We start from the raw sequence: 13,508 nt of genomic DNA on the forward strand, positions 1-13,508 counted from the left end.
CGAGACATGGCAAGGCACTGAGGATTGAGGAGAATGCCACCTTTGGGGCCGTCCACACCGAGAGGAGTCATCATGGACTATGAGCACAGGGGGCACCAGCACCTGGGCCCCCTGCAACCCTGACAGACCGGCAGGCCGCCCACACCAAGGTGGGGAGCCCCCCCACCAGCTGGGCTGAAGGGACCAGAGGACAGCACCCCCGGCAGCAGACCAGACACAGCTCTCAGTGTGGAGGACCCCCCTGAGGAAATACTGGAATTAGAAAATAAATGAAACAGTTAAAAGAAGAGAAGTTCATAAGATAATAAGTAAAGTAGGGTAAAATAATACAAAATATAAAACAGCAAAACAAAAGGCATCGACATAAGATAAATGATAAAAACATAAGAAGAAAGGTCAGTTAAAAGCCTGATTAAAAAGGTGTGTCTTTAACCTTCTTTTAAAAATATCAACGGTCTCTGAAGACCTGAGGCCTTCTGGCAGGCTGTTCCACAGGTGAGGAGCATAGTGTCTAAATGCTGCCTCTCCATGGGTTTTTGTTCTGGCTCTTGGTATGGATAAAAGGCCGGTGCCGGAGCACCTCAGGGTCCGAGAGGATTGATATGTTAAAAGCAGGTCAGATAAGTTAAAGGGCTGCAAGGCCGTTAAGACATTTAAAAACTAGTAAAAGAACCTTAAAATTGATCCTGAAGCGGGCAGGGAGCCAATGCAGCGACTGTAAAACTGGTGTAATGTGGGCCTGCCCTCTGGTCTTCATCAGCACGCGTGCAGCTGAGCTTTGCAGTAGTTGGAGGTATGCAATACTCTTTTTGGGAAGACCAGAGAGCAGGGCATTACAGTAATCTAAACGACAGGAAATAAAAGCATGCATTAGCACCTCTGTGCTGACCTGAGAGAGAAACGGGTGAACTCTGGCTATGTTCTTAAGATGATAAAAGCCTATTTTTGTTATGTTTTTGACGTGTGGGATAAAAGTCAGCTCAGAGTCAAAAATCACGCCCAGATTTTTAACAGATTGTCTTGGTTTAAAATCTTGTAGTTTTGGTAAAAGTTTCTCAGTCTGGCCTTCAGGACCTAAAACTAAAACCTCTGTTTTGTCCCGGTTGAACTGTAGGAAATTCCCTGCCATCCATGACTTGATATCTAAAATGCAGTTAAAAAAGGCATCAATTGGCCCTGTGTCATCAGGAGGGTTAGGGTCTCCAAGAGGAAGCATGTAAAGATTAAAAAGAATTGGACCTAAAACTGATCCTTGGGGAACCCCACACCTAATGTCATGGGTTCCTGAGGAACAAGTATCCATACTTACATAAAAACATCGCTCTGAGAGATGAGAGTGGAACCAGTTAAAAACAGTACCAGAGAGGCCAACCAGGTGTCTGAGTCTATTTAATAAAATGTGATGGCCTACTGTATCAAAGGCGGCGCTTAGATCCAGTAGAACCAAGACTGTGAGTTTCTTGTTATTTAAGTTGAAGATGTCGTTTAAAACCTTTAAAATGCTGTGGTTCGATACTGTGGTTCATTCTAAAACCAGACTGATGTCTCTCAAAGATGTCATTTCTGTTTAAAAGTCATTGACTTGGTTAAAAAACAGTTTTTACAGAATTTTACTTAAAAAGGATAAGTTGGATACAGGTCGGTAGTTGGGGTCTGAAGTGCTCTTCTTTAGAAGGGGCTTCACCACAGCTGTTTTAAAGGCGGTGGGGAAGACGCCCGTCTGAACAGAGCAATTCATAATGTTTAAAAACTGTTCCTCAAAGAATCCATAAAATGATTTTAAAAGTGATGTGGGAATTGGATCTAAAAGGCAGGTTGTTGGGTTTACTTGGGAGAAAACTCGACCAAGTGTCCTCGCATCAACCAGGGTAAAACTCTCCAGTGTTTCTCAGGCAAGGATAACAATTCCAGTGTAACATACAGTATAAAACTTGTTGGGATAAAAGGCTGGATCTGATGACCTTGATTTTGGTTCTGAAATGGTCTGCAAAGTTCTCACAAAGAGCGTCAGATGGCATGTTAAAAGCTTTATTCAAATTTGTGCTTGTTAAAGTATCAAAGGTGGGGAAGAGGAACTGGGGGTTGTTTCTGTGGTTGTGGTGTGGAGAAGTTGTGAAAAATGAGAAATTCTTGCCTGTTTAACTGCATTATTGTAGGTTTTGAGTTGTTGCCGTAGAATCTCGAGGTGGACTGTTAATTTAGACTTCCTCCATCTCCTCTCAGCACTCCTGCAAAGTCTTTTCAGTTTACGTATTTCATCGTTGTTTCTCCAAGGGGGTGTAGGTGTTCTTATGATTGTTTTGGTTAAAAGTGGAGCTACTGAGTCGAGAGTGGACTTCAGTTTGCTGTTAAAATTATCAATGATACAATCACAGGGTGCAGGTAAAATTTCAACAGGAGTACCCTGTAAAATCTCAATAAAATTTGCAGCCACTTCAGAAGTTAGGTAGCGTCTCCTCACTGTTCTCACCGGGGCCTCTTGCTGGTTAAAACTGGTGATGTTAAAAAACACACAGTACTGGTCAGACACAGCCAGGTCAACAACAGAGAACACACCAATGGACAGGCCATGGATTATGACCAAGTCCAGGGTGTGTCCTCTGTTGTGAGTTGGTTGCGTGACGCGCTGCTTAAAATCTAGAAAATCTAGTCTATATACAGTTATGCAGGGAATTGGAGGGCTGCTAAAAATAAAGGCATGTTGTTCAAATGATGTTAAAAGACACTCCAGTAGAAGTCAGTGCGTTATTTGCGATTGACGCAGTTCCACCTCCTTTTCTACCCCCTCTAGTAGAAAATAAAAAGTTAAAATTTGGTAGGGAAGCCTTGGCGAAGACAAGGTGCGTCAGTGCACACATACATATGTATGTATGTGTATACATACATACGTGTGTGTGTGTGTGTGTATACATACATACATACATACATGTGTGTGTGTGTGTGTGTGTGTGTGTGTGTGTGTGTGTGTGTGTGTGTGTGTGTGTGTGTGTGTGTGTGTGTGTGTGTGTGTGTGTGTGTGTGTGTGTGTGTGTATGCACTACTACCAACTAAACGATGCATGATACACTTCACGTTACCTGAATGCAAAATTGCTGTTGCACTGCACCAGGTCTGAGAAAAGTTACAGAATATGGCTGAGTGCTCGATACTTACGTCCACACACTAAACATCCTTGGGAAAGACACTGAAGCCCAAATGAGAAACCCATCATGACTCACAGGGCTAGACTTTTATGTATGAACAACAGTACTGTATTTCTTGTCAAGTTTTTTTTTATTATATTGAGCCACACCCAGTGCTCAATTTTACAGCATCTGTTAAAAATAGCTTGATGTCTTGAAAATATTAGCCAAAACCACAATCATACTATTTTACACCCTAAATCAAGTTACTTTACACATGCAGTGACCTCATTTCACCACAAAAAATGAATCTTATTGCATCTTCAATATGTGATTCATGTTGTCCATGTTACTTGTTCCCCTTTGATTAAGAAAGGCCTGAAAAATCCAGCTTCAACTGGTGACCACTTTGGAAAAAGCTCTGTAAAATGTGCTGTAGATATGAGACTATACTGAACCAGTGAGCCAAACTGCAGGCAGCTTTGTTTGGTTCTAATCTCCAAACTGCATGAGGCGTTTAAGGAGCTGTATATGAAGAAAAAGAAGAGGGAAATGTCCACTAGAAACCAATGCCATGACAAGAGGGAAGACACTTGTCTGCTCAATGGAGCAGTACTGAGCACGTCCTATTAAAAGGTGTTATTTGAGAAAGAAAAAAAAGAGCTGCCTTTGTTTAAAAAGGCCACCTATGCTATCCCACCTGTGCTTCAGTGTAGCTGGGAAACGAGGCAGATTTTCATGGTTTACAGGTGAGTGGGAATAACAAAACTATGGCATTTCAAGTACGACACAAACAACTAAATATGAGGTATGAGTCAGCACTCAAAATCAATAATCTGATACCAGCATAGGGTAAGTAAGGTCCATGCAACATGCATGTTTACTGTACACACTGAAGTATGCAATTAGAAGCAGAGGAAATGTCTTTTGACTTGTCATTCTGGTATAAAGGAAAGATATTCAGTACTTTTAGCACATTTACAAATATAGATTTTACATCTGTTTTGGAGGAAATAAATTCAGCCTAGTGATGGGAAGCAGGTTTTGTCTGATGCAAGCCCTCGTTCTTACTGTGGGACTTTTCAGTGTGTGAGCTGCTTTCAAATAAGAAGGGTTGACCATTGAAGATTGTACTAGATTCCTCCTGCAGTCACACAGGAGTACAGGAATGCACATTAAATATATTGTGGATTAGATCTATTTAAAATAAGCAAATGTTTGATTTTTGGCCTGACCAGTCAGTAGGCCTCAGGTCTGAAGGCAGGATTCTTAACTCCTGGTGTCAAAGGTCCTTGAGGGATTTGACAGCCTTGGCTAGGTTGCCGTAGAATTCAGCCATACTGGAGGGGAAGAACGAGTCAACCACGGAGCGAGGCAGGAAGCCACCCAGGTCTGTCTGGAAGAAGCTGAACACCTGGGTTTTGTTAGGCTCTCTGGAAATGGAACAGAAGAAGCTCACAAGAGAAACTGTAATCCAAAAAAGAGATGCAGAAGTAGAGATGGACTCTGGCCAGCATATCCTCTATCAAACAACTACAGTGTGTGTTTGTGTGATGGTGCACTCACCCTGAGATGGGGACACAGACGCAACCACATGCATGGTTGAATCCCCTCACGTAGCCAGACTGGGCAGGACAGCCTGGGTGACTCACGTTGGTGGCTGTTTGACATGACACACAGAACACATGCATGCATGCACGTTGGTCTTCATTATATTGATCTTGTGAGAGGCCATATTTCTGTCTGTAGAACTGTGGCTCTCAACCATCAGAGCTCAGGAAGTACACCAGGAGCCCAGTGGGTTTTACTTTTAACTGAAGCTTGCCTTTTGGGAAATATTTGCTTTGTTGCTGGGAATTAGATTAGAAGGTGGATACTGCTCTCATATCTGTCCATTCACAATGAAACTGCAGCTGAACTGAGCTGGCTGTTGATTCACATTTAATGGATAGATGTGCACGTTTATTTATCATCTCATCTAAATCTATGCAATAAAGTAAGATGTGCATTTCCCAAAAGGCAAAACATTTCCTTAAACAGTAGAGTGGGTGCTCTACCGAGGCAGACTCAGAAGTATCTTCATTCAACAGTTAATCCAGATTATCAAAGCCACTCTCCTATCAGGAATAGATCTGTATGTGTGATGGATGTTCACAACGGACACAACTGTTCACCTTTAGCACTGTCAATTACTGTAAAGTGGAACCACAATTCAGTGCACTGTTTAACAGTTTGAAAATGTGAGGTCATTTGGAAAAATATTTTCTTGTTCCAAAATCCTCTCAGTGGCTTACTATTTATAAAAATGGACAGATTTTCTATGAATGACCACAAAAATAAGAGCCAAGTTGACTGATCCTTCAAGCTACAGAAACAGGGCTGCAGTGTGCCTTTCAAAGAAAAGACAAAAGGAAAAATCACAGGTTGCTTGCTGCCATGTCATCCTTCATAACACCAGCAGAAAAGAGTGGCAACTGCTTCTGAACTGCCTGATACGACATGCAGAGAAAGCTTTTTCTTCTGATTCTTCTGTGCTAGGCCAATGAAAGCCATGATTTTAATGAAATCAGCAACCCAGAAAAACATTACCTCACGATGTAGTAGAGCAATAGTGGCTTGAGCAGCGGCCAAATAAAATGGGAATGCATTGAACAAAACCTGAGATTCAAGGTCCCCATATTCATGTTGAGACTGACAGACTGTTTCTGCTCATCTTTACCTCTTCTAGCTTAACACATTTTGGCCACTTTGGTGCCAGAGAACTGTTTGTGCACAGAAAGGCAAGAACATCACTGCACAAATAGAAATTCATATTGGAATTTTGGAAAGTTGCAGCTGTCATAAAGCCAAGGGATGAATTTGGCCACAACTGCAAAGATGAGGCAAATTAGACTGATTACAGATTTTAAAGTGATGGCTTTGGAAAGCCAGGGTGGCACTCTCTCCCGAACACAAATAACCAAATATGACCCCTGACAGGACTGTTTCTCACTTTGCCAGGTGCCCCATCAAACACAGCTGGCACTGTTTGTTGGTGGGAAGCCAGTGGAGGATCATGTCCTCCTCACTGCATTGGTGACTTCTACTGGTTTGCCATTTTTTTTCCAAACAGCTGCAATGGTGGTGGTAAACACACAAACAGATCTCTGACCTTTAGTACTGCACATCCAGATTCTTTGAAAAACTACAACTTAAACAAGGTTTCTGTATTTTTTTGCAGTGGGTTGATAACCCACTGAAAGATGGGGAAAAAGAAGAAAATCTGTTAATGTCTGTATGTATTCTGTTCAGACCTGTATAGCAAAATCTGAAACAGCCTTGCATCCAAAACATTTCTGCAAGTAAAAACAGTCCAGCCCCCACTCCACGGAACAATAAATCTTACAAATTACAAGAGAAACAAGCTCAGGAAGAAGAGGAGACAAGAATGAGTCATTACGCACCATTTGATGAAATGGTGCCATCTTCGTATTGCTTAACTAAAATAACATCTACAAAGTCTCGTGGAGCTATGATGCCCATAGCTGCCGAGGGTGTGACTGTTCGGCAGATAGAGATGTCCTGTGCAAGAGTGGGAGACAAGGGAATGTACTCAAAGACTGAGTCGAACAAAGCAAAAGCAAAGATGGATAACACCTCTGGTATCACATGTATGCATTTAAAGCTGCACCAGGCTAATTTTCAGGTCAAAAGAAATGTATGCGGAGTTGTCCTAATTAACCAAATTCATTAGGATGAGAATGGTAATGGGCAAAAAAAGCAAGAACACAAGAAGGGACAAGTAAAACTTTGATCAAAATATAAACAGAATCCCATACAAATTATCCTGTCTTATGTGTCTTGGTTTGATAGCCGAAGTGGTCACTGAGGATTAATATCAGTTTGTGACCTCACTAGATTTCTGGTATGGCAGCTCAGAGTTACAGTTTCCAAGCACTGTAGCTGCCATTGGAAGCCCCAATACAGTATGTTAAGACACCTAGTGCAGCTTTAAAAATCATTCAAACTTTGATGGAAATCAAAAGAAATGTGACAACTGTATGGAGTGAAAACTGGGTTTATTAATACAGAATAATCGTGATTAAATGTCCTCACATCAGAAGAGAGAAATGAAGTTACACACCTCTGTGATTTGTTCCAAAAGCTCAAATTTTTTGACATTGTTGTCCCACTTGACTCTGAGCCCATTGGGTACAGGTTTCAGACACTCCCACACTTTCTCAGGGCTGCCACTGACAATACCCTCCCCCTTATAACTGCAGAGGAAGTCAGATGACACAAAACATTCAGTAGAGCAGATTATTAAAGTATGACAGGCAAGTGATTTAACCCCTGTAATTCTACTGCATGGACTGACGTTTTCATGTTGTGGCTGAGTCTGTCCTCATCCAAATACATAAAGTTCTTACACCGTGTGATTTCAAATGCATCCACATGTATGTGAAATACTGTGCCAGGCATCTTGAAGTTACTGAAAATTTTCAAGTATTCTCTGGTAGCAGCAAACAGCAGCGAAATTTTTTTTCAAATGCTATGAAAAAGCTTAAGTAGCAGCACTGATACACTCACTACAACCTTTGCCACAACATTATCTCTGAGGGATAGCTTGCTGTGAAATGGTTTTAAACTTCATCAATGCAGTTATTTTAACATACTCAGGGCAGGTAGCACTATAATCATATGGTCATAGCTGTAGGCACAGGCCATGACTGGTATCCTTGTCCTTCTGTTTACCCTTGTACAACAGCAAAATCTATTTCATTGTCCAAGTTGGTTTCACCTTTGAAATCAACTACCTGTCTCCTGGACTCCCTCCAGCTAAACTTTTTAAAGATCTTTACTGTTTTCATCTCTTTGCCAAATTATACATAGTTATAGAAAATAAAAGTGATAAAAGTGAGATGCTGGTCATGGCCCCGCTTGACATCAACACCACTTTTACCGAGTAACAGTAAACCTTGACAACTGCACCACTCCCCAAAGTTTAACAGCCAGAAATCTTGGCATTATGTTTTATCCTATCCTCCCCATCAATCAGCATATTAAAGAATGCACCAAGATCATCTTTTTCCCTTGATGTAACATCGTTAAAGTTAGGCTTTTCTTTCGGCCAAGGCCGATGCCTTAATGAGACCTTAATTCACACCATTGCTTCATCCAGGCTTGATCACTGTAATGTTTGTCTGGTCTGCTATGTGCTTGTACAAAAACTTGTCAAATGGCTCAGAGGGCTGTAGCTAGAATCTCTAAAACTAGAAAATCTGACTGCATGGCAGCAATTGCAGCTTCACTTCATTTGCTTCCTATCATGCCAGATCAGACTTTAAGATGTTTCTGATGATTCATAACACTGCAAATGGTCATGACACTTCACATCTGTCTGATCTCATTACACCCCTTGTGTTCCACAGAATGGGTGTAATGGGAGTTTTCTCTCAGAACACAGGGCTCCTGTCTGTCCCCAGTGTTAAAAAGAAGTCTGCGGGCTGCAGGGCCTTTTCCTATCGTGTCTTTTTCTTCTGGAACAACCTCCCTGTTGATATCAGACAGTCTTTGTTTGTTGAGGCCGATAAATCTAAGATAAAAACTCATCTTCTCTCCATGAATTTCAATTAGTGCTCATCCTTCAATACCTCAGGCCTTGTCCCTGTACCATTATCCATACAGGTGGTTAGTCTCAGTCTCAATCAAATCATTTACTTTAGTTCTTATGGTCCATGTTTATACTGCCAAGAAGAAATCAGCACACTGTAAATGTCAGATTAACCACTGCGCTTCTCGAACTTCTGCTCTTTTTGCTACTGTTTCCCACAAGCTGCCAAACTGTGTGTGTCGCTCTTCTCCTCCGTGATCTTCTCCTCTTTTCACTAAGACTCTTCTCTGCTGAACCTGAACCTGAACCTCTCTCTCGCCTGGCAGTCAGTGCCTCATCCAGACATGTGAATCTGGATCATCATCCCCCCGGAGATTCAGCCTCTCCTCTCCCCATAGTTTGCACGCTGTCCTGTCTCTCTCTCCCTCTGCATGTTTATCTGTCTCTCCTCTCTGTGTGATGCTGTGCTGCCTCTTCTTGTGTGTGTGGACTGTCCTCCTTCCAGGTCTCTGTGGTTGAAAGGAAGTCATGTGGCTCATGTCCTCTCTGTCTGGCAACACCCTCAGCTGATCAATGTCCTCTTGGATCCACATTCTTCACTTACATTTTACATTCTACATATCTGTATTTTCTGTCATTGAATTTTGTATGTTGTGACTGTTTTGCTGACCTGTTCAGTACACCTAATATCTTTTGCATGTCAGTCCATCCTGGGAGAGGGATGCCTGCTGTGCTGCTCTTCTGGGAGTTTCTTTCTTTTTTACCCCTTTGAGGGTTTTGGGGGAGTTTTTCCCTTATCTGAATTGAGGGTCTATTCTGTTATATTCTGTATAGATTGCAAAACCCCTTGAGGTCAACTGTGATTTGCGATTTCAGGCTATAAAAATAAAATTGAATCGGCAAATGTTAGCATTGTGTTCCACTGTTAAATGAAATCTACATGATAAAGAAAAATGGAAGTTTTCTCACACATTCCCAGGGAACTCAGATGAGGGACGGCAAGAAACAATCACATCGTTCTGCCAAAGAAAAGAGTACATTTTCAGTGACCTGGTACATGCCATTCCCTCTGACACACTACAGTAATACACACATTGACACACTGTAATAGTTAATGTCTATTAAAATTTGACAGGGCATACTTGTGCAACACTGAATACCAATGACCTTAACAAAGCTACCATTATATATTGTGGCCTGACAAAGGTAGCAAACAACCATTGAGGTGCCTTAAAACTGGCAGTGTCAAACATTTTTGACAGTCAAATACTGTCAAATTTGTACTCTCTGCTTGTAATCTGCCCACCTCGACACTTTTAGAGAACAATTCATTCCTCAGGTGATTCCAATGCTTAATTAAAGTTACTCAAAATTTCGAATTGGTTCACACTCGTGCAAAAACTACTGTTATTACCTTTCCTTACAGTTCTTAACCCTGTCCTGTCACGTGGGCTACCTACGTCAGTGAGCCAGGCCACATCAGCACATTTACCAATGAACCTACCTGTTGGTTCTCTGACGGCACAGCACAGCACAAGTGGACAAATATCGTAAACTTCAGATCAGACAATAATAACAACAAACATTTACCGATTTCTTGCAGACTTTCCAGCCGGACTCATCCCTCTTGTAGCTCAGCAAGCAATCAGCCACCGCCTTTGCTTTATCTTCATAATCCATAATAAATATGAAGTCAACGCTACCTTGCTAACTAATTCGCTTTGCAGACTTGCTGAGGTTACAGCTAGTCTGAAACTCTAAATTCAACAGAAAATAAAAATCACACTGGACTATGTGGCACAACTGCAGCAGCGACAAGTAACGTTACGTAATGTTAGCAAGTATCGTTACACCAATACCTGCTCAGGTGAGCGTGAACAGCCACTACAAAGCTAGCGTTAGCCAAAATGAATGAAACGTGCTATGCAATGCCCGCATCGTCACCTAACAAGCAGCTAGCTCGCGAGTACGAGGTATATAAATAGAAAACATCCCCAATCCTGTCTGATACTGTTGATTGTTATCTTTAAGCCACACGACAGCCCACCTCTGTCTCTGTTAAAACGTTAAAATCTAAAAGTAGTTGAATGAATACCCGACAGTACGACGGGAATCGCCAGTAGATGTGTCAAATCATCCAGAAAAAAATACACTTCCGGTTATGGCTTTCAAAAGAAATCCCTATTCACAACCTTGACCATCTCTGAAAATGTTCCATGTAATATAATAACACTTTCAGCATATTTCCAACAGCGTTCGGTGATTAAATCGAGTACTGTACTATTGGTTTGTGCACAGCATAACATTTAATTGACCTTCAAGTTCCACGTAACTATTTTAAATTGAAGGCAGAAGCGCCCGTAATCTGATTGGCTTCCTACACCTGCGCTGCAGCGGTGGCAACAAGGCAAACTGGGAATTGTAGTGATCCCTTCAATCCAGATGAAACGCTATTCATTCAAGGTATAGGCTTGGTCGGACAGACGTGAGATTTTTGACAATTTTATTGTGATTGCATGGGAAACAGGTGTATTCATGCAAGCTACCAAACTATTAATTGTGTCAGTATAATTTGTTTTTTTGTTACATACATTGCTATAGTAACCCATTATCTGACTTTTCAAAATGACACAAAACTACACACATACATAGGAGAAAGATATAATGACAAAACCCTCTGTGCTTTCAGTGTATTAACGCCTAGCATATAGTAGCACATTATATAGTAGCTGTGTGTGATATTTTGAGAAACTTCAACAGAATAAATCATTTTAGTAAATATGTCATACATTGGAAGAGACCAGGTCATTTGACTCTGCAAAATGTAGATCAAAGCTGGTTTTGGAAATTTTTTTGGCCAGCTTTCCTTGGCTGGTATCAGACTTGAGACAGCGATCCTTGTTGTGGATGACTTGAATGTACTGGTCAGTGCTGCTGTTCTGCTGGTCGCTGCTGGAGGCCAGGGAGGCTGAGTCTGACTCAGTCAGAGGGGTCTCCAGCTTTGGTCTCGTCTTGGGCTTCACATAAGACTCCATGTGCCTGCTCCTGGACTGATGGTGTCTTGCGGGGGAATGGATGTGACGCCTGGTTCGCACAAGAAGAGGGTGTGCTCCTCTCACATTGGACTTGAACCGGGAGTGTGACTCTAAATCTCCCCAGTCCATTTCTCCTTCACCATCCTCTGCCTCATCCTCCTGTTGCACTCCGTATCTTCCTTGAGCAGTGCAGCTGTCTGCAGCCATGGACGTGTGGCTCTCTACATGGTCACCAATGTAGAAGTGTGCTGACTGGTGGAGGTCTGAGAGAGAACGGGGCCGATGAGCCTTCCCTAATGACATCCTTCTCCTGCCTTTTCCCTCTTCCTTCTCCTCTTCCTCTTCACTCAGATGCTGCTGTAAAGGGTGGGACCAGTGAGGATGTGGCTGCTGGTGAATGGTGCGGGGTGTGTAGCGTTTGATGTTGCGTGGGTACAGCTCCAGGATCTCTGCAGACTCCTTCATGAGGTAATGGCGTGGGATCCGTGTAGCAGAGCGCAGCAACTTCTTCCTGGGCTCATGCTCGTTAACAATCACATACCGGGTGGTGTGACCGCGTCGTCCTCCGTAGCTCTGTGCAGTGATGATCCCGGCAGCCTCAACAGGATGTATGGAGCGCATGGTCTTTCTGCACAGGGGGTCAGAGTGGATGTTGTCAGAACAGCAAGCTGGAGGATTATACGCCATGTGGTGGTAGGACTTGGACCTGCAGGTACCACTAGGACCACCAAGAAATGGTGGGGGCCTGTTATGAGACAACACATAAGAATCATCTGATATTAATATTTTGTACTTATTGTTGGTATGTTGCCACTGCATAATGCTGTTCAAAAGCATGACATGATCTGAAATGTCTGTGCTGCATTGTTACGTAACATCTCATCATTATGACAAAATTATGATTCACTGTTCACAGGCTTCAATCACTGTTCAACTGAAATGAATGAAAACAAATGACCAGTGTGTTTCAATGAAGCTTTGAACACATAAAAAAAACTAACATTTTGGTACGATTTGTCTTTTGTTCAGCAGTGATGGTAAATGGATTACAATAGTGCATTTTTAGGTTACCGACCACTCAGAGCACTTTACAGCACAAGTCAGCATTCACCCATTCACACACACATTCTTACACTGGTGGCAGAGGCTACCATGCAAGGTGCTACCTACTCATCAGGAGTGATAACCATTCTCACACACACCAGTGGCACAGTATTGGGAGCAATTTGCGATTCAGTATCTTGCTCAAGGACACTTCAGCTTGTAAAGTGCAGGGACCAGAGATTGAACCACAATCCCAATGTTTGATGCATTCATTTTCATCCATTCAACAAAGTGGTGAACCTCGCTCCATCCTTGCTTGTGAGCAACTGAGCCTATTGAGGATGCCCCTTCCATACCCAATCATTATATAATCACCTGTTACCAGTGACCAAAACTTATCATCATGCAGCTTGTCCTGTATATGAAACTAATATTATCTCAAGGAGCTGCAGGGCTGTGTATCATAATGTGTGTAACTGTATCATGTTAGGGATGTGCAGCACCAGTGTTGCAAACTGTACACACAAGCAAATATGCTAGTACAGTACAGATGATGTTAAAACAGCCCTTTTATAGCCTAATAGACATCATGTTGCATTTAATGATACATTTAGAATCTTGTTCACGCTCCCAAGATGGACAAGGTTGAGGTATTTCATGTATAAATTTATGTGTTGATTATTCAATTCAATTCAATTCAATTCAATTCAATTC

The 13,508-nt window shown here is 42.1% G+C and overlaps 2 protein-coding genes across 2 annotated transcripts in view; both read right to left on the reverse strand.

Annotated features, from left to right (window-relative positions):
* Positions 1 to 3,260: 3,260 nt before the first annotated feature.
* Positions 3,261 to 10,866, reverse strand: stard5 (StAR related lipid transfer domain containing 5). Its single transcript, XM_070962484.1, has 6 exons — positions 10,306 to 10,866; positions 9,685 to 9,734; positions 7,246 to 7,378; positions 6,566 to 6,683; positions 4,689 to 4,782; positions 3,261 to 4,555 (listed from the first exon to the last, which is right to left on the reverse strand). Exons 1-6 carry the CDS (start codon positions 10,393 to 10,395, stop codon positions 4,405 to 4,407), a joined length of 636 nt encoding a protein of 211 aa, XP_070818585.1. The 5' UTR covers positions 10,396 to 10,866; the 3' UTR covers positions 3,261 to 4,404.
* A 632-nt stretch (positions 10,867 to 11,498) lies between these two features.
* The window catches only part of LOC139333685 (transmembrane channel-like protein 3), a 42,240-nt gene continuing 40,230 nt past the window's right edge, over positions 11,499 to 13,508 (reverse strand). Inside the window, exon 22 of the mRNA XM_070966293.1 lies at positions 11,499 to 12,495. Coding sequence (XP_070822394.1) covers positions 11,499 to 12,495 — 997 coding nt within the window. The remainder of the gene's footprint in view (positions 12,496 to 13,508) is intronic.

The sequence above is a fragment of the Chaetodon trifascialis genome, chromosome 1, assembly GCF_039877785.1.
Source record: "Chaetodon trifascialis isolate fChaTrf1 chromosome 1, fChaTrf1.hap1, whole genome shotgun sequence".
NCBI lineage: Eukaryota > Metazoa > Chordata > Actinopteri > Chaetodontiformes > Chaetodontidae > Chaetodon > Chaetodon trifascialis.

What these genes read in the sequence shown, in the direction of transcription:
- stard5 (XM_070962484.1), bottom strand. Translation starts at nt 10,395, where the DNA reads ATGGATTATGAAGATAAAGCAAAGGCGGTGGCTGATTGCTTGCTGAGC. An exon ending in GGAAAGTCTGCAAGAAATCG is followed by an intron (nt 9,735 to 10,305) that starts GTAAATGTTTGT and finishes TTTCTTTGGCAG; the next exon opens with AACGATGTGATTGTTTCTTG. An exon ending in TTTTGGAACAAATCACAGAG is followed by an intron (nt 6,684 to 7,245) that starts GTGTGTAACTTC and finishes ACTCTTGCACAG; the next exon opens with GACATCTCTATCTGCCGAAC.